Below are 19,788 nucleotides of genomic sequence, written 5' to 3'. Positions count from 1 at the left end.
AGGAGGACCAGAAAAATAAGTTTGAAGTTATCGACCTGCCATGCTGTCAGCCACACCAGGGCACGCTTAAGCAGTTATGCTGAAACTCTGTTAGAAGCCAGGATGAACTACTTTTGCCAAGCACCGCCCTTCCTGGTGTCCAGAGTGTACTTGCTGCACTAATTTTAGCTTTTCAGAACTAGTAACAAGGTCACACCCCCACCCCCAGCTTCATCACCTTGGGTTTTGCATGCCCTCTTGCAACCTTTGGAAGCAGTGCATTTAGCTGGTCTCTGAGGTCTATCACAGCGGGGAGGGAGGTCACACTCTGCAGCATCCCTGTTGTGAATCAAGGTAAACTCAACTGCCAACATGAACCTTTGCCACAGTCTGAGCAGAGCCCTCTGGAGCAGGTCACCATACACTGACTAGTCTCCCAGTTCCTGTTGTCAAAACATCCCCGCAGCCCGATACTGCCCCCACCACACTCACTGCAGTGATGGTACTGGTCAGGTGCTGAGTGCTGCCTGTTTACTGCAGACGTGAGCTTTGGCTTTCAGGCCACAGGTCCAACATTAGCTTCATCAGACCACACTTTGGCTGCCTTCTTGCTTCAGTTGGGTCAGCTCACTAACTAAGGACCTTCAGTTGTCCAGATTGGTTCAGCTCTGGGAAGAGTCCTGGCGCTCCCATTTAGGAATGATAGTGGAAACTGTGGTCAATGTGCTTCAATGCTGCAGAACATTTTCTGGACCCTTCCCCAGATATGTCCCTCGAAACAATCCTTCCTCTGCGGCCTGCAGACAGCTCCTTAGACTCCATGGAGTGGTCTATGAGATCTTAGACAGGAGTGTGTGTAACACACAGCTAGCTGCTGAGGCTCAGCTAGCTGTGTGTTACACACACTCCTGTCAGCATCTCCTGCCACGTCCCAGCACACCACTGAAACAGGGACAGAACAATCAGACAGGTATCATCTGTGGCAGCTAGCACTCCCGTAGCACCAGCCCTGACCGACACACCTGAGCTCGTGTCACGGTAAAGGCTATGAATACTCAAATACTACTCACTGTTCTTTTTATTTCATACAACAATTTTTTTCACTTCATCATTACGAGGTACTGAGTGTACAGTTAATGTATTTGAAATAAGGCTGCAAACATGAGTGAAGTGCTGTGAATACCCTGCAGATGCACTGAATCACAGCCTGCAGTGTGTTCAGCCCCCTCCTTGTTATCCAGCCAAAGGTGAGCAGCACAGATCCATCTTATAACTGTGAAAAGGATTGATGAAAAAACTATTAACTAAACTAAGGGAACTGTGGGGGCCGGTGTTGGTGACACTTTCTTTGATACCAAGCACCTCAGCATCAGTTACAGCACAGCACCAAGTATCTGCACTCAGCTGTTCCTCCGACACACACGGACGTGTCTGAGGGTTTTGCTACATGTGCTACTTTTACAGTATGGTCCCAACATCATCCAGCAGCTTTGCAAACTAGAAACTAGTCAATCAAAAACCTCAATATTAATTTCACCGTCAGTGACACAGAGATGAAGGGTTGGCTGAGTTTATTTTGGCGAGAGACCAGCAACATTTAACCACAAGTCACATTTAGCATTACAATACTTACATACCCAACAACCAATAAGAACTCATGATTAACATATGTTCAGAGTCCATACAAGCACAGACTCGAAGCCACAACCTCTCTGATGTGAGGTGACTGCACTCATCACCACAGTGATGTGTCACACTGGTGATTACTCTGAGGCAATAATAATAAAGTCAACCTGCTTTCTGCCATCATGGCAGCCATACATCTCTATCTGAACTTAATAAATACATAAAATAAAACCTGACATATTAACAGCCAAAGAAAATGAAGAACCCAGTATAGAATGTATCAGCTGATCAGCTGGAGTGTTTGCAGGGATGACGCTTCATTCACCGTGTCAGCATGTTCACATCTGCACAGTACTCACAGTAGTTTGGAGACATCCTGTGATAGAAGCTGACTGCATCAGTCTGTATGTCACAAACCACAGTGTGTTAAACATGTTTCAGCCTACCCCCCACCAACCAGCCACAGCCTAAGCTGCTCTCCGATGCATCCATCAGAGTATGAGTGTAAATGTTAAAAGCACTTTGGTAGAAGGAGCATAATGAAAGTGTGAATGAGGCGAGTCGAGTTCAGAGTAGAAAAGCACTACAGAGGAAGCATCCACCCTGTCACATACAGTTTCCTTTCAGGAACACAGAGTGCCTGAACGATGCTGCTTGTGTATGCACACATTCAAACTAAAGTATCGCTGCTCAACACACGTCAGTGCTTACACAACATTTACACATCACACAGGAGGCATTTTGTCAACACATAAAGGGAGTATTTACTGTACATGTCACTGTAACAAAGCAGCCAGCTGAGAATTATTTGCCCATCCCAGAGAGCCAGTTAAGCTTAAATAAAGAAGTCGCTGCTGTGTCTTCATCCTGATCAGCGAGCTGCCTGAAAAGGCTGCCTGGCCGGAAGCTGTCATCACTGCCTGCTGTGAAGGACTGAGGAGCCTGGAGGAGGAAGGACAAACAGGTCATGGGACATCTGAAGACAAGCACCTGGCAAAAGAGCTGCTCTGAAACAGGAGCCTGACTCCGCTCAGACCTTCAGCAGAGTCAGAGAACGGCTGCCATCAGAAAGCTCCTAACGTTTTACCACGAAGCAACTTTATGAATGAGGAGAACGGAAGAGAGTCCAGCCCTGGAATTATTCCTGGCCATGAATGATTCCAACGCTGGAAATGTTAAAGATAATATAGATATCATATTTAATATAGATAATCAAATTTTTGTCTGATTCTGGAGTTATCGTGTCCACGAGATCTTCAGAAACCTTGACCTCTGCCTTTGACCTCTGCCCCTGACCTTGAAGTCGAGCTCACTGAGACTTTTACTACATGCACCTATGGTATTAACCCTTTGAAGCCCACCATAAGACACGTCTACTAGTACTTTTACATTTTTACATGTTGTAGGTCCATTTTTGGTGCATCTCAGGTTGCTGTACATCAGTACAATCATTAGGTCCCAAATTTGAATAATATGTACTCCTCCATTCAAAACAATCATTGCTCCAGTGTATTTGGTTGGCCTCCTGCCTGGATTTAAAAACAGTAATGGAAATGGGATCGTGGGCGCTCCCGTGGGGGCTGATCCTCAGTGACTTCTATGTCGTTTTTGACCTCTAACCTTGATCTTGAGAGGGAAGTTACTGAAATTCAAATTTGTCCAAGATTTTAAATAAATGCAGCTATAGTATGAAAATCCTGAGTCATCTCATTCTCAGCTTTGACAAACTTGGGTGTCCACGCTGCCCACAGCGGGCGCAGTGATGACATCATCCCTTCACTCTTTCACAGCTCAGTGGTAAAAATGTCTTGGGTGATGTTTCACTCTATTTAACAAACGAGGTGTTATATCACATGTAGCGCTTGTATTTTAAGTTTACATAGATACTGTAGAGTACTTTAGGTTGTTGGTGGCAGCACTCTGTTGTAACGTGGCCGTTCACCAGCAGCATCCAAACACACACAGTGATGAACACACTGGTTTGCTTGAACTTAGAAATGCTGGGAAGGCAAAGGGTGTGACTCAGGACATTTAGATAAGCACAGTAAAACAGAGACATAAAGTCATCGCGTGGCTGCCAGTAAATAACACCACAGAGGGGAAATGTCCCAAACAACAACTCTGACAGACTCTGAACTCACCACCAGCTGCTGAGGAGCTTCAGAGCTTCTGGAAGCTGCCTTGGATTTCTGCACATTTGAGACGCTGAGAGGCAGCAGCCCGAACCTGTCAGATACACAAACAGAGTATTTCCAGTTTGGCCAGTTGAACAGTGCAGTGGTACGTTGGTCACCAGCATCACATTTTTCTTCTTATGGCCTCTGACAGTGGACTCATCTCTGTGCTTGTCCTGCTAGACCTCAGTGCTGCATTCGATACTGTTGACCATAATATCCTATTACAGCGATTAGAACATGCTGTAGGTATTACAGGTACTGCACTGCAGTGGTTTGTATCATATCTATCTAATAGACTCCAATTTGTACATGTAAATGGAGAGTCCTCTTCACACACTAAGGTCAATTATGGTGTTCCACAGGGTTCAGTGCTAGGACCAATTCTATTTACATTATACATGCTTCCCTTAGGCAGCATCATTAGAAGACATAGCATAAATTTTCACTGCTATGCAGATGACACGCAGCTCTATCTATCCATGAAGCCAGGTAACACACACCAATTAGTTAAACTGCAGGAATGTCTTAAAGACATAAAGACCTGGATGGCCGCTAACTTTCTGCTTCTTAATTCAGATCAAACTGAGGTTATTGTACTCGGCCCTGAAAATCTTAGAAATATGGTATCTAAGCAGATTCTTACTCTGGATGGCATTACCTTGGCCTCCAGTAACACTGTGAGGAACCTTGGAGTCATTTTTGACCAGGACATGTCCTTCAATGCACATATTAAACAAATATGTAAGACTGCTTTCTTCCATTTGTGCAACATCTCTAAAATTAGAAATATCCTGTCTCAGAGTGACGCTGAAAAACTAGTTCATGCATTTATTACTTCCAGGCTGGACTACTGTAATTCATTATTATCAGGATGTCCTAAAAACTCGCTGAAAAGCCTTCAGCTGATCCAAAATGCTGCAGCAAGAGTCCTGACAGGGACTAGGAAGAGAGAGCAGATTTCTCCTGTTTTGGCTTCCCTTCATTGGCTTCCTGTTAAATCCAGAATTCAAAATCCTGCTCCTCACATACAAGGTCTTAAATAATCAGGCCCCATCTTATCTTAATGACCTTGTAGTACCATATCACCCTATTAGAGCACTTCGCTCTCACACTGCAGGCCTACTTGTTGTTCCTAGAGTATTTAAAAGTAGAATGGGAGGGAGAGCCTTCAGTTTTCAGGCCCCTCTTCTGTGGAACCAACTTCCAGTTTGGATTCAGGAGACAGACACTATCTCTACTTTCAAGATTAGGCTTCAAACTTTCCTTTTTGCTAAAGCATATAGTTAGGGCTGGACCAGGTGACCCTGAATCCTCCCTTAGTTATGCTGCAATAGGTGTAGGCTGCCGGGGATTCCCATGATGCATTGAGTTTTTCCCTTCCAGTCACCTTTCTCACTCACTATGTGTTAATAGACCTCTCTGCATCAAATCATATCTGTTATTAATCTCTGTCTCTCTTCCACAGCATGTCTTTATCTTGTCTTCCTTCTCTCTCCCCAACCAATCACAGCAGATGGCCCCGCCCCTCCCTGAGCCTGGTTCTGCCGGAGGTTTCTTCCTGTAAAAAGGGAGTTTTTCCTTCCCACTGTCGCCAAAGTGCTTGTTCATAGGGGGTCATATGATTGTTGGGTTTTCCTCTGTATCTATTATTGTACGATCTACTGTACAATATAAAGCGCCTTGAGGCGACTGTTGTTGTGATTTGGTGCTATATAAATAAAACTGAACTGAATTGAATTGAAAAACAGATCTCTGAACTGTAGCCTAATGTGCGTTGGTGCCACATGCACTGACGGACATCTTTATTCTTGAACATGGTGTTCAGTGTGGAACAATTGATGACCACTTGGCTTCAGATCAGGCAGGCCACTCCTCCCAGTCACACCCCTGACTGTCATTGCCCACATGTTCATTGAGGTCTTGTAGTGGGACGATGGAGACACCAGACGTAGCACCCTCCAGCACTCCATCCAGTGCATTCAAGAAGGCTAACCCTAAGGCTAAGTATTCTGAACTGAATTATTAACCGCACAAACACAAACAACGGTTAGGACCCATTCCCCAACCTGGAGGCAGGGAAGCAGCCTTCCTGTCCACAGGTAAAAACCCAAATGTACAGGCAGCAAACTGGGGGATACAGGAATACCCTCCTGGCAATTCAAACTGGAACAGATTCCAACTCCTCTACAGGAGACTGGTTCCAGAGCCTAAGCCATGCATTAAGGTGAGCACAATGAAATCTAACTGGTATTGCTCAACCTCACGCACTGGCTCAGGCTCTTTCTTCACCAGAGAGCTTCCATGTCCTGATATGCAGCATCAATAGCTGAGGATCAGGCTGCCGTGGCCTCTGCTCGACACAGCTTAAACAGAGCCTTCGGCCATGTTTATTCTCTCCGTGTCGCCTATGTCACGTGACGATCCCATCTTATTGATCATTAAAGTGATGAAAGTGAAACTATACCATCAGATTTGACTTACCGATTAGCGATTACTGTATAAACAATCATTCTGTACAATACGATAATTTTAATTCTACAACTGCTTACAACTGTTTATAACTTGCATAGTTCATATTTCTGTATAGCTTTCATATTTATATCCTGTTCATAGCTTGTACATACTTATAGCATATTCATAACATACCTTCATACCGTGTACATTGTAACATAACCATAATAGACCTATATTTTGTACCCTCATACCTATAACAGACCCATTTCTGTAATATATCTATGTCACGGCTAAAGCCCTTCTGGATGGATGCAAACTGCATTTTGTTGCCTTGTACTTGTGACATGTGCAATGACAATAAAGTTGAATTCTATTCTATTCTTTTTCATTTAGTAACTATTAGTAACTAAATTCTGACCTGATCTGGCTGCTGGCTAGCGGCAGTATGTTGTAAGGATCCTGGGAGTTCAAACTGCTGCTTCGCAAAGCAAACTGCTTCTCTGAGCCTGTCAGGAGCCCCAGCAGGACCTGGAAGAAAAACAAAAAGACTCCTTCTAAACTTAAAACATGCTAACAAGGACAGAAACAGGACCGCATTAGATGAGTTAGCTCAAAGGATCCATTCAGACAGCAAATACAACACAGAAGACATGTTTACTGACTTTGGACAATAATCTTCAGAAGTACATCAGGAGATATGACACCAGCTAAAACACTCCTTTAGGGCAGTGACCTGTGATGACATTTTTGCATAATACAGAGCAGGACGACAGACGACTGCTGGGAACTTTCCACAGCGAGACAACATTAACTGAGCCTGAAGACTGTGAGGACTGCTGACAGCTTTGCTGCTCAAGCCTAAAGCACCACGTTTTGAGCTCTGCTCTATGTTCTACAAATCAAACATCTGTGACTTACTGTTAATGTAAGAAGTCAAAATTAACAATAAGTCTTCTTCATAGTGGTGTGACACACTCTAAAAGAGTCAGGACATCACTGACTACAGGTCTATATGATACTTGCCATGTGTTTCTTAAAGACATTCACTGGCTGTTGCCTCATGTTTTGATCTGTCTGGACTGGGGAAGCAAATGTTTTAATTCACCTGATGGCACGAAGGAACATTCAAAGGGCTAGCTGTAAAAGCTATGTGATCATTGTAACTGTTTGGATGTGACGATGGATGTGTTCATGTGCCACTTGGTTCCTTTGCAGAGTCTTCCATGCACTTGTGCACTTGCAGTGACTCAGGCTAAGTGTCTGTCTTTGTATACACTACCAGTGAAAGTGTGGACACGCCTTCTCATTTAACGGTTTGCCATTGTAGATACAAACTGAAGACATCAAATATATGAAGAAGCATATAGGGAATCATGTAACAAAGAAAAAAAGATAAATAAATAGAAAAATGTTTTATATTTTAGATTCCTCCCTTTGTTGAGAGCTGCAAACCCTCGGCCTGCTCTCAGTGAGCTTCATGATGTAGTCACCTGACATGGTTTACCTTCACAGGTGTGCCTGTCAGGGTTCATCTGTGGAGTTTCTTGCCTTCTTAATGGTGTTGGGACCATCAGTTGTGTTGTGCAGAAGTCAGGTTTGTACACAGCTGACAGCCCTATTTGACACCTGTTAAACCTCTTGATGCATGCTCAATCATCCAGGTAAGTAAATCTCCAAAGATTGATTCTGTTGATCTGGAAGTTTTCAGTGGGAGAAACATTTCGTCACTCATCCAAGTGACTTCTTCAGTCTCAGCTGACTGCAGGTTTCCCCGATCTTATAAACAGTACATTTGCATAATGACTGAAACCAGCCCAGTGAAGGAACAATGGGCTGGGAGGTCAGCTGCAGTCAACCTGCAGTCAGAAAACGCTACTTCCAGATCAACAGAATCAACCTTTGAAGGCAACTGTTAGAAAACAACAGTCCATCATTATTTTACGAACTGAAACTCCGTCAGTCCAGAACATTGCTAAAACTTTGAATGTGTCCCAAAGTCATTACTCTCAGAAATCCTGCTGGCCTCCACAGTCACCTGACCTAAACCCAATGGAGATGGTTTGGGATGAGATGGAGCGCAGAGTGAAATACTCAAACACTCAGCATCTCTGGGAACTCCTTCAAGATTGTTGGAAACCATTTCAGGAGACGACCTCATGAAGCTCATGGAGAGAACGCCCAGAGTGAGCAAAGCAGGAATCAAAGCAAAGGGGGCTGTTTGGAAGAATCTGAGTCATTTCACACTTTTTTGTTAAATAAATAATTTCATATGTGTTCATTCATAGTTTTGATGCCTTCAGTGAGAATCTAGAATGGAAATAGTAGAAAAACCATTAAATGAGAAGGTGAGTCTTTTAATGTATATGCTCCCTATGAAACGTGTTGTCCAAGTGAATCGACTGTTACAAAGATAGCATTGTTATCTTTGACTCATTTAAGCATAGCTGGAAGTACCAAGGTCCTTTGAGACAGGCGGTTGAGGCTGGCGTTCAGGTGAGGCGTAAACACGTCCAGGTCAAAGGGGTCAATGAAGCTCTCCAGCCAATCACAGGTTTCATGGAATCTGTAAGACATACAGCACAATGTTTGCAGTTATTTCACACTCCACTGTCGATAAATGGAAATGGACTCTTTCTAATCTTACTGACCACTGAAGGCTTCACATTACAAAGTGCTTTACTGATATATTCATACAGCACATGACTGTAGGGTGAAACCAGAGCACCATATCGGCGGGTCTGCTGCTATGCCAATATATTGATAGATGGTGTTTCTAGATTTGCATTAGCATGTTGCCCTTACAGCTCGTTGGAGACAATCAGCTCTGTTAGACCAATCAGCTGTTCTTTACGTTAGACCTAGGTCCAGTTTTCAGTTTGCTGTCACAGAGTGGACAGAGTGGCTGTGTCCACTCCTCAAAAGCTGTGCACTGCTGCTTTTTTAATCTTCTCCCATTAGAAGTCAGGCATTTACTGTGCACAGGTACACAATTGTTTCTGTCTGCTCAACGTGGAGATACACAAATGATTATGATTACAATCAGTTGTAACTTAAACAAGTGACCAGAAACTGTGCTTTAATGATTACATTTAGGAAGAATAATGTGATTAAACTAACACATGAGAAATCAACAGTAATGCACTACTTTTTGGACTTTTTTGACTCCAACAGTAAAGAGGACACACTGTTCTTCCACACTATGTGCCATGTCAGCCCCCAAGTCAGGGGGCTGTGTCCAAAGTCGGGGGGCTGCATTTGAAGGCTGATTACGTTACAGTGAGGTCAAAAAGGATGTGTGCATTTCAATAGTTTTTTTTTCCTTAGGAAGGCTTAGAGAGGCATGATCCGGAAGTATCAGTGTGGTGGCCATAGAAACGCTGTTCCAGTTCTGCAAATACTAAGGACAGAGCTTAAGTGTTTCCTTCATTGCTTTCTTCCACATAGGATACACAGGATACACAATAAAAGGAGAAAATGCCGTCACATACACCACAGAAGTAGTGATACCATCTGGCAGCACAAATGAACCAGCTACCAGTGGATGAGCCACACCCAGATAGGCTCACATATGGATCCTGAAATATCCTGGAATATCTAGCTCTGTGCCAGATCAACAGGACCCCAAGAGCCTTCATCCGGAATTTGATGGGGATGTGGCGAACAACACAAGAGTCCAACCTCAAACCAACAGTACAAGACACTATCAACTGTGGGATTTACCAAGGAGATGCTCTGTCCCCACTGCTGTTCTGCACAGGCCTGAACCCCCTCAGCCAGATCATATTGGTAGACAGAACTGAGGGGATTGCACTACCACAGAATACCTGCAGGGGGTCTGGCAAGTCCTGAAAAGTCAGCTGAATGGGAAAAACAAGTCCTGGGCAATCAACACTTACGCCCAGCTGGTCATCAGATGAGCTACATTAGCAAACTTGTTTACTAACTAAAGTTTAAAGTTAACTTTAGTGTTGTCTAAAGGGACTCAGCCCATGGCTCAGCCTAGGATACATAACACACCAATGAAACATTTCAATTTTCTCTGGAAAAAGTAATACAGAAGAACAATTTTCTCTATTTCAAAACAAAGAGTTTAACACGCTGTTCATCATGTCTGTAGCTGCCACTGTCACAGTTACTAGGCAACAGCAGTAGTATGTCATAGGCTAGACCTACCAATTTTAACAGCCACTGACTTCGAAGGATTCAGTCCCTGATTGTGGACACAACCATATGAACCTGTGAGCACCTCTGACGCGTGCTGCACTACACAGTATTACAGGATTACAGCTTCCAAGCTTCCTCGGGTGTTTGCAGACTATGCACAAACAGCCATGACAAATATTATGGATGTGAATTGATACCTTGGGTCTTGCTGTGGTCGGGAGTTCTTCAGTTCTTCCAGTCTGCTCCCCAGTGTAGCGCTCAGGTAACGAAGGTCAAACAGGAACTGCAGGGCTCTGTTCTGAGTCATGGGGAATACAGCATCCTGAAGGAGAAGGGAGGCAGAACCAAAGAGAATACATTTAAAGTGCTAACCACGCCCTTATGTTTCTGTGCTCCTTTGCCATCAGATCACTTTCTTACTGCCATCGTTTTGACAGTTGCATTGACAAACTACACTAATCAGTCATAACCTTATGACCACCTGCCTAATATTGTGTTGTTTCTTTTTTTGCTGCCTTGTGCTCCAGTAGAGCCCTGAAGGTGTGCTTTGGAACCAAGATGTTACCAACAGATTCTCTCTCACATAGGCTGGACGGGACTGACATCTAAGGAATCTGGAGGTCCAGTCAACACTTCAAAGTTATATTGTTTTCCTCAAACCATTCCTGCTTTGTGGGATGTTGCATTTTCCTGCTGAAAGAGGCCACAGCAATCACGGTATACACCATGAAACATGGTCTGCAACAACTGGTAGGTGGCACGTGTCAAAAGAACATCCACATGGATGGCAGCACGCAGCAGAACATTACCTAAAGGATTATACTGCATCTGCAAGCTTGCCACGCAAACACCCGACCAGCCACGTCATGTAAGAGAAAACATGATTTATCAGACCAGGCTATCTTCCTCCACTGCTCCGTGGTCCAGTTCGGCAGTGGATGGGTCAGCATGGGCACCCTGACAGATCTGCAGCCCCTATCAGAACAAGCATTACACTTTTGGCAATGTGAGCTACAGAGCTTGTCTGTTTGATCAGACCATGCTCTCCATGTGCATCAGTGAGCCTTGGCCCTGTCACTAGTTCACCATTGTTCTGACCACTGCAGACTGGAACCCCCCACAGGATGCTCTGACTCAGTTATCTAGCCATCACTATCTGGACTCTATGTCTGCCCATTTTCCTGCTAAAACACCAACTTTGAGGACCAAACATTGACTTGCTCCCTAACATATCACACCCAGTAAAAGACGCCATGATGAAGAGATGGTCAGTGATATTCACTTCACCTGTCAGTGGTCATGTGTTATGCCTGACTGGTGAACAGGCCTATAGGGATTGATTCTAATATCACGTTGGACCTCTGATCTCTTCAATTCAAATAAGGTTTCTTTTAGTGCATTAACGCGTTAATACGGCATTAACGCCAAGTAACCCGGACTAATCTGCGTTAACTCGTTAACGGGGATTTGCCGGTTATGACGCGTTAACCCGGTAATGCTGACAGCACTAGTTTCTTTCTGTGGTAAAACTTCCTACTGCCTTTTTTTGTATTGACAAAAGCACAGCCATGAAACTCCTCACGTTGTTAATCAGATATCAGTCTGTACACGTGACAGTTTATTCATGTTCATGCTGCAAAACAAACTAAAGTACACTGACTGTGGGATTGCATGAAAGTACTCTGCAGTTCAAAGCAGGATAAACAGGTTAGTTTGCTGTGATGGATTTAAAGTAAAGAACAGTGTGTGACTGATGATCACGGTCAGTTAAACAGAGATGATTTAGAAGTTAAGCTCATGATGCTGAGATCCACTCACTGAATTCACTCCAACTTTATACCATCTAGTATAAAGTCAGCATGAGCAGTATACAGCTGATGAAACAGCTGCTTCTGTAAATCTACAAAGAGCCGTAAACCTCAGATCAGCCTGACCACTAAGAAAATAGAGCCCAGAGCAGAAACCTGTGTGAGCTCTCTTTGCCCACGCTGAGTCATCGAGGGTAATCTCAGGCTTCCTCCATGTGCTGATCCCACTTTAAGCCCTTTCCTACTCATTTCCCTGATTTGGGGGAAAGTCACCCTCTCAGCGTAGGTACCAGAAAACAGAGCTTACATTTAATTGTCCTTTTCCCCACTCATGCTCTACTTAACCAAGCTGAGTACATTTATTACAATTTAACTTTTGATTAAAAGTTTGTTTTCCAATCTATTTTTATTACACTGTTATTGAACTGATGCAGCACAGGGTTCAGTCAGCTCTGTACAAAAGTAGAAAACCTTTTTCTTTCTTACTGTGAGCACATTTCAGAGCCTGTACTTTTCACTTTTAATCAAGTAAAGAAGTAGAATCAGTACTTCAGTTTTTACTGGAGTATTTTTGAACACTAGTATCTGTACTTCTACTTAAGTACAGAATGTGTGTACTTAGCTTTTCATTAGTCTCTCATTCAATATTTCTGGCTGTAGTACATAGCCATATACTGTGTCCTGTTATGATGACTCCCTTCTTTTCCTTCGACAGAGCCACGATGCTCTGCTCATCTGTGATCATCATGAAGATTATTCTTAGGCTTTTCTCAGAAAACACAGAAAATCATCAGGTCTCTACAAGTCGAGGAATAATCCAACCATCTACCAGACAGGTCCCAGTAGGGCAGTTACCGTGCTGCTGGTCTGTTGTGTCAGGCTGTGGTAATGGTGCAGGACTTCAGTCAAACAGGTCTGCAGGAGTTCCTGGAGGGTGGAGCGAGGAAGGGCGTGGCCTCCCACCCTGTTTATTTCCACACATAGCTGGAACAGCAGGGACTGCACAAACCACGTTGGCTACAGAAGACACCAGAAACAAAAGGTTGCCATCAGACCTCGGGATGGATTCTGGACTCGGTGCTTCCAGTTTGTATCAGATGTCCTTCTGACCTGTACTGGAAGACGGATTTTGGATGTAACACTGCTTCCAGACTCAGCCTCCTCCTGGATTTCCAGATCCTCCCAGTTAGTTGCTGTAGCTAAGATGGTGCCTGCAGACTCAGCATGAAGCACCGTGCCAAACTTCTCCAACAGCCCCTGCAACACATGAGAGCCGAGCAGGTCTTCAGACAATACCAGAGGAATCAAATAACAAGTCATGGCTGTAGATTTTTGACCCCTTACACATACTGTCTGTTGAAACTGTTAAAGCTAAAACATTAGCAAACAGACAGGTTTCTACAGCCAACAGTAACATGATCACTGGTTTAGTCTCTGAATGTGCCTGATGGTTAGTCAGTCTCCCTCCACCCATGTTCTCAACAGTTCAGTTAGATAATACACTTCCACTCAACCTTTATAAACCAATGATTATACCAGTTTAACCACAGATGGATATTAGAGCCAAGCTTACTGCTGCTCTGCTGAATGCTACGTGACCTGCTGACTCAAATACTCAACTTGCTGCAGAAGCTACAAAGATGATCATCCCTGTTGTTTGCATAAAGAACCAAGCTGTGATTCTACTGCTCTCTGTATCAGATTTCTACAAACCTCACCATAAACAGACATTAACCCACATGTCAAATTTACATGTACACTTGTGACCGTGTCTGACTTTAGAAAGAGCGGCGCTCCAGATGCGGTAGGCCTCCATACTGCAGCCAAGAAGCTCATCCTTCAGCGCCTCCCACTTGTCCTGGGAAGGCCTGACCTCTGCAGTGGCCGTGGCTTTGCCCAACTTCTTGCCTTGCCTGGGGGTCCCTTTGGCTGTGCTGTCAAAACCACACTGCTTTCCCAGGATGCAATGCTTCAGGTTGGGGCACAGTTTGCCCATAGACTGGCACAGCCTGGCCATGAATAGAACTGAACTGAGGCAGATGGGCCTGGAGTCTGGCGAGACTGCAGCCAGCTGTGATCGGATGAAGGACAGAATGTGGTGAACACAGGCCAAACAGCCGTCACGCAGCGCCTCCTCCACTGCTGAGGAGTCGATGAAGCGATTAAATGAGGATGATGATGGCTTATCAGCAGATCCAGAGGAAGGGACAGTGGCTAAAATGGAGTCAGAGCCTGCAAAGCACGACACATTAACAACTGTCAGTATTTTTAATATTTCAATGGTCCAATAGTGGCCATTTATATATTTATACAATCCAAAGAGTATAAAACCCTCAGATTTAGCTCCAAACGTTTCTGTGATTTTCAGCACTGCATTAGATTTGAGTTCAAAGAAGATGTGACTGAAGTGCAGACAAATGTACTACATCAGTCCTTCCAAGTACTTCAGTTTCAGACGTTCAAAAGGAATTGGATAATTGACATCACCCAGTTTCATGGTCAGGAGATGTCACTTCCTGTTATTCCATGAGAAATGAAAAAATCTAGAGTTGGTTCCAAAAGATAAAACTTCAACACAGATAAAAGCCTGAACTTTTCACTGGTCTTTCTCAATATTACATTAAATCAGGATCTGCAGTTTGGAATAAATACACCAAATAAATCTATCAGCTGAAATACAAGGAAATACGAAAACAAACACTCCCAGTGGACCTACCCACATCCTGGGAGGGAAGGTAGTGCTGGAGATCATCCAGTCTGGCTTTCAGCTTTGCATCAATGGAAGAGCAGAAGTTCTGGACACAGGGTGTGAGGGCCTGAGTCTTCATGGCCAGGCCACTCCTATGCTGCTGCTGGCCCCGCTGGCTCACACTGAACCAGCCTGCGTCATTCAGCAGGTCCCCTGGAGACTCCAACCACAAGAAGGAGGAGACATCTACCTCATACTGGGCCCCATGGCTGCTGTGGGTACCTGAAGACGAATGGACGCTCTGGCTCTGCAGATCCCTGACAGCTGATGTAAGGAGCTGGATAGATAGCACTGAGATGGCTTCAGTTTCTTCTTTAGTGATGACCTTGAAGAGTCGAAAGAAACAATAAAAATGCTACAATAAATACATGTTTATCCCCCATCATTAGAAAGTACACAGACTAAGTGGGCCCTGAAAATGAACCTATAAAGCTGCTTGAAGATAGAAGAACAGCAACCTGCAGCCGCTGGAGGAAGAGCTGCTGCAATATGTCCTCCCAGAGAGTTAGGGGGTGCTCCAGCAGACGCTGACAGACGGTGTTCCAGTGCTGACTGATGGAGTCTGCTGACAGAAGGTCCCAAACAGCATCTCTGATGGCTGCCAGCCCCTTCAGGCTCTTGACGTAGACCAAAAGGCTACCAACACCATGGCAGATGTCCTCCTTACAGCTAGGAAACAACGACATTTGGAGACAGTGGAAATTATATTGGCACTGTAGCCTTTGTAGCACTTTAGCAGTAACTCTTATGAAACACCTGCACACATCATCAAGGTGACCTTTGCAAACAGTCTAGCACAGGAGGAAAAAACCATGACGGGAAAAAGTACCACCTGAATAATAATGATAACAATAAGAAGAAGTGGTAAATAAACAGATTTGCGAGTCGTGAGCACGTATGACAGGATGGTGGGAGTGAGACGGTCTGCTCTGCTGAGCTTCACGCTCTCGTGCTCACAGCTGCTCCCTCATCTTTGTGTTGTTTGTACTGTATTTGGTCTGAACTTCATGCACTTCTAGCTCAAGCTTCATTTGTTCCTCTTTGTTGTCCTGCAGTATAAGACATGATTGGACCACAGACACTGGTCTTCATTGTGTCCCACAACAGACGAGGTGCACACAGTGAATCCAGTGTAAGTCAGCAGTTCTCAAACTCTCCTACACGGCTGCTGAGCGCCCACCTGCCCAAACCCTCACTAGTATTTCACTGCTGCCTGGACATCAGTCATCACGCCCGTCACAGATACATCCAGTTTTCACGTCGACGACTCCAAACCAGCAAACTTCATCTGGTCTTCCACTCGTCATCCCCCAAACTAAATTAAACTAAATTAAAGACAAAACTGGCCAGTGTCCTAGACAGCCTGGCCAAGGTCGGTAAGGTCAGTCCAAAACCAGCCACACCGATGTCAGCGTTGGATTATTTAACATCCGCTCTCTTACAAACAGGAGATGATGATCTGTTTGCTCATCATCACATGTGAGCGCGTGCATGTGTTTGTGTTTTACTGACAAGTGGCAACAGGTTAATGAGTTTACCCAGCAAAACATCCACAGTTCTCAAGATATCTTTTTTCAATAATAATAACAATGATACATGCCCAGTATCACGACCTGATCGATCCTGTATTATGAAGACTGAAGAGAAGGACATCCCCCCCAACCACGTTAAAAACTCCAACTCTCCTGCTCCTCGTGTCTAAGCCTTTGGCTCGACCGTCACTGTTCCCCAGGTGGATGACCCACAGTCATCTCCGGACATGTTTAAGGATAAAATGCATAAAACGCGTTGGCTCCCTCTGCTGCTCAGGGAGGCAGCTTTAAGGAAGTCTGCAAGGCTGTGCTGGATCACGTATGCTATCCCCCGAGGACTACTGCTGCTGCTTCTGTGGGCTAGACTCAGACTCGGGGTGATAAAGTGTTTGTATCGCTCCCTGATCGCCAAGCGGCTCTCACTCCTGACAGCACAGAGGCAGAGCTGGAATAATACTATTAGCACATTTTTCAATGCAAACAACACTGAAACTGAAAGAAAGGAAACAGCAGGTATGAAGAAGATATTCGGTGCTCTTACGTATCGATCCACTGTTGAAGAGTGTCTTGCAGGTGCTCCCTCTGGATTGGCTGAGCCAGGGTGCGAAGGACAGGTTGAAACTCTGAGATGGATGCAGGCAGATACTTTAACCAGCTGCCTGTACTCACATCTTCCTGCAACACCCTTCTCTCCTTAGCTGAGGACAACGATGGGGCACATTGGAAAAAGGGGGGCTGTTAGTTTCTGAGGCTGAGGAAAAGTTCCTGCTCAGTGAGCTCAGACTGCAGACTGAACACACGGTTTCAGAGTGGACAGGCGCGGTGCTCGTCTAGTCTTACTGCACACTTACAGCAGCTCAGACTACATGCACAATACATTCATACAGAGTTGTATTCAGCACGTCATCTACATTACATGCACAGGCAGTTTAGAGTCAGCTGTTCCTGTGAGGCACAGGGAGACATCCATATACACACAATGGCCATGCTCAACCAGGAGATTAAAGCCAACAAAGTTCTTGCTCTGAAGCAAAGCTTATTCAAAAGGGTCGAAACCTAAACACAAAGACCCGTGACGTGTCCTGCCTCAGCTGTTTACCTGCAGGACTCGTAGATGTGACGTTGTCCAGGACAGAGAAGAGCATGCCACAGCTCAAAGCTTCATCCCCTGGCCTGGGGCTGCCCTCTGGGGGGAGGTAGAAGATGGCATAGGCCTGAAACAGAGTAGTGACCAGCAGCTCCACAAGGCTGCACACCTGGGACTTGATCCCTGCACCTGCAGAAAAGCAAAGGTTTATGGACTAACAGAAGTCTCAAAGTCTTTTTCTTTATCAAATAAAACATTTGTCATAGCACGCTTTACAGCAGAAGGAAACTACAGAGAATACCATGCTGCGGTTGGTTCAGCAGCTGATGTATGGATGATTTCCGGGCCAACAAGAAGTCAGCCAGAGCCTGCCGAGGAGAGCTGTCTTCAAGCAGCATGATGGACACTAAGGCTTCAGCAATGGCCTGGTCCGACACTGCCCGGCCCCTCAGCAGAGACCTGCTGTCCAGCAGAATGGCTGCCCTGCAAGCAGACGCTTACGTTTCAGCTGGGTCTACTACAAGTGGACTATTTTAGTTTCGAGCCATGGAGTTTACATTTCAAGTTTCCGTTAAGCAGGAATTGTGACACAAACCTGAAGTGTTCAGTGGTGGCAACCTGGCGGATTAGGATGGGAAATCGGACAAGGACGGAGCTGTAGAGGCCTGCTGTAGTGGCCTCCAGCTGCAGCAGATGGTGCAGGTGGCAGCACATCAGGTAGAGCTGCGTGGCTTGGAGGTACTGAGACGCCTCCATGGCACTCCAAATCCGCTCCGGGATCTCCAAAAGCAGCTTGATCTGGGAGGCCATGGTGTAGAACTTTACCTGCCACTGTGTCTGGCTCTGCAACAGGAAACACCGACGCGTCTCCATCACAATGTTATCAGCTTCAAACAGTTGCTGTAAAAGCAGTGTGTGCACATGTAAAAGTGTTCTGTTCTCTTAACCCAGTAGAAGCTTTGGAAGGAAACAGATGCAGTTTAGACGTCATTTGAACCAAGTGTTTAACTTTGTTCTGATGAATGTTATTCAGTTTCCAATGTTAAATATTTAAAATCTGTTGTAGTAAAGCCTTTTCTCCAGAGCGTCCTGAGCAGCTGCGTCACTGTCTGTATAGTAACTGCACCGCATCGCAATACAGCAGATAGTGAGAACAGCTGGGAAGATCATTGGAGTCGCTCATCCCTCCATCACAGTCACTTATTGCACCTGCAAAGCCACCAGCATCATGGAGGACCCCACACACACACTCTTCACCCTGCTGCCTACAGGCCCTCACTGCCAGACTACAGAATAGCTTCTTCCCCCAGGTCCTCAGACTCCTGAACGCTCAGTGACTGGACTGACACACACACACACACACACACACCAGGTTAGGTTTGCACTGTTGTGTGTCTGTATCGTTCTGTTCTGCCTGATGTTGCGCTGTCTCTGCTTTGCTCTGCAGTGCTGTGCTGCTTGTCTGTTGCGTGTAGCACCAGGTGTTGGAGCTGTCTCGGCTCACTGAACCACTGCACAGGTTGGAATGACAATAAAGCCACGTGACACCTAAGAACTAAGTACTATTTGTAAAACGAAGCTGTGTTCAGTAGCTCCAAGCATGCCCTAGCCTCACAAACTGCTGCTCAGTAAATGTATCTTCGCATATTTGGGAATATCCGACTAACGTCTGCGCTGCCGCGTTTGTCGGTGAGGTTACGATAGATTTTCATGAAGTTGTAAAGTACTACTGAGGCGCATGCGTTGACGCACGGGTTGTGTTTGGCTCACCTCCACTCTGCAGCTGGCCACGCTGGCTTTGCCCTGCTTCAGCCTGTGACAGTACTGCTGCATGTCCTGGATGGACTGCACGACGCTCTCCGAACACTGCTTCATCTCTCCGATCGTGTCGGCGGCGTCGATAAGGTCCCGGTACCGCTCGCCTACCATCTGCCTCAGCTCCTCCCTCTTCTGCTCGATCTCCCCGCGGACTTTACGTTCGATTCCGCGGATCTCCTCAGTATTATAGCACTGAAAGAGAACCGCCGGGTCGCTGATCTCCGACACCCGGAGAGAAAGCGCAGAGTCCTGGGCCATCGTAGATCCACAACAACATCAACCGAGACTCGAATCCGGAAACCAAGGGAAGACACTTCCTGTCTCCACGTAAGCGACAACAACGGAACTGGTCACGCTGCTGTCATTTCCGTGGGCGTCGCTGTCGTTCCCCCCT

At 45.4% G+C, this 19,788-nt stretch overlaps 1 protein-coding gene across 2 annotated transcripts; it reads right to left on the bottom strand.

The window, feature by feature from the left end:
• Nucleotides 1–103: 103 nt before the first annotated feature.
• On the bottom strand, nucleotides 104–19,786 carry cog1 (component of oligomeric golgi complex 1). Of its 2 annotated transcripts, none has more exons than XM_019358370.2 (15): nucleotides 19,347–19,786; nucleotides 18,172–18,476; nucleotides 17,878–18,059; nucleotides 17,589–17,765; nucleotides 17,031–17,187; nucleotides 15,416–15,626; nucleotides 14,925–15,282; nucleotides 13,986–14,440; nucleotides 13,319–13,465; nucleotides 13,064–13,225; nucleotides 10,598–10,722; nucleotides 8,691–8,799; nucleotides 6,655–6,764; nucleotides 3,747–3,831; nucleotides 104–2,547 (listed from the first exon to the last, which is right to left on the bottom strand). In XM_019358370.2, exons 1-15 carry the CDS (start codon nucleotides 19,650–19,652, stop codon nucleotides 2,410–2,412), a joined length of 3,027 nt encoding a protein of 1,008 aa, XP_019213915.1. In that variant the 5' UTR covers nucleotides 19,653–19,786; the 3' UTR covers nucleotides 104–2,409. The 2 variants fall into 2 exon arrangements, with proteins under 2 accessions (XP_019213915.1, XP_005461674.1); XM_005461617.4 differs by having other exon boundaries at nucleotides 18,172–18,419; nucleotides 19,347–19,785.
• Between the last annotated feature and the right edge of the window lie 2 nt (nucleotides 19,787–19,788).

Source organism: Oreochromis niloticus, linkage group LG4, assembly GCF_001858045.2.
Source record: "Oreochromis niloticus isolate F11D_XX linkage group LG4, O_niloticus_UMD_NMBU, whole genome shotgun sequence".
NCBI classification, from domain to species: domain Eukaryota; kingdom Metazoa; phylum Chordata; class Actinopteri; order Cichliformes; family Cichlidae; genus Oreochromis; species Oreochromis niloticus.
The sequence above is the reverse complement of the archived record's forward strand: the minus strand, read 5'-3'. Positions and strand labels throughout refer to the sequence as shown.

Excerpts from the sequence above, each read along its gene's own strand:
- cog1 (XM_019358370.2), bottom strand. The coding sequence starts at position 19,652 with ATGGCCCAGGACTCTGCGCTTTCTCTCCGGGTGTCGGAGATCAGCGAC. Across the intron at positions 15,627-17,030 it reads CTTCAACAGTGGATCGATAC|CTGTAAGGAGGACATCTGCC; the intron begins GTAAGAGCACCG and ends GTTGTTTCCTAG. Across the intron at positions 6,765-8,690 it reads GCCTGTCTCAAAGGACCTTG|GTCCTGCTGGGGCTCCTGAC; the intron begins GTACTTCCAGCT and ends TTTTTCTTCCAG.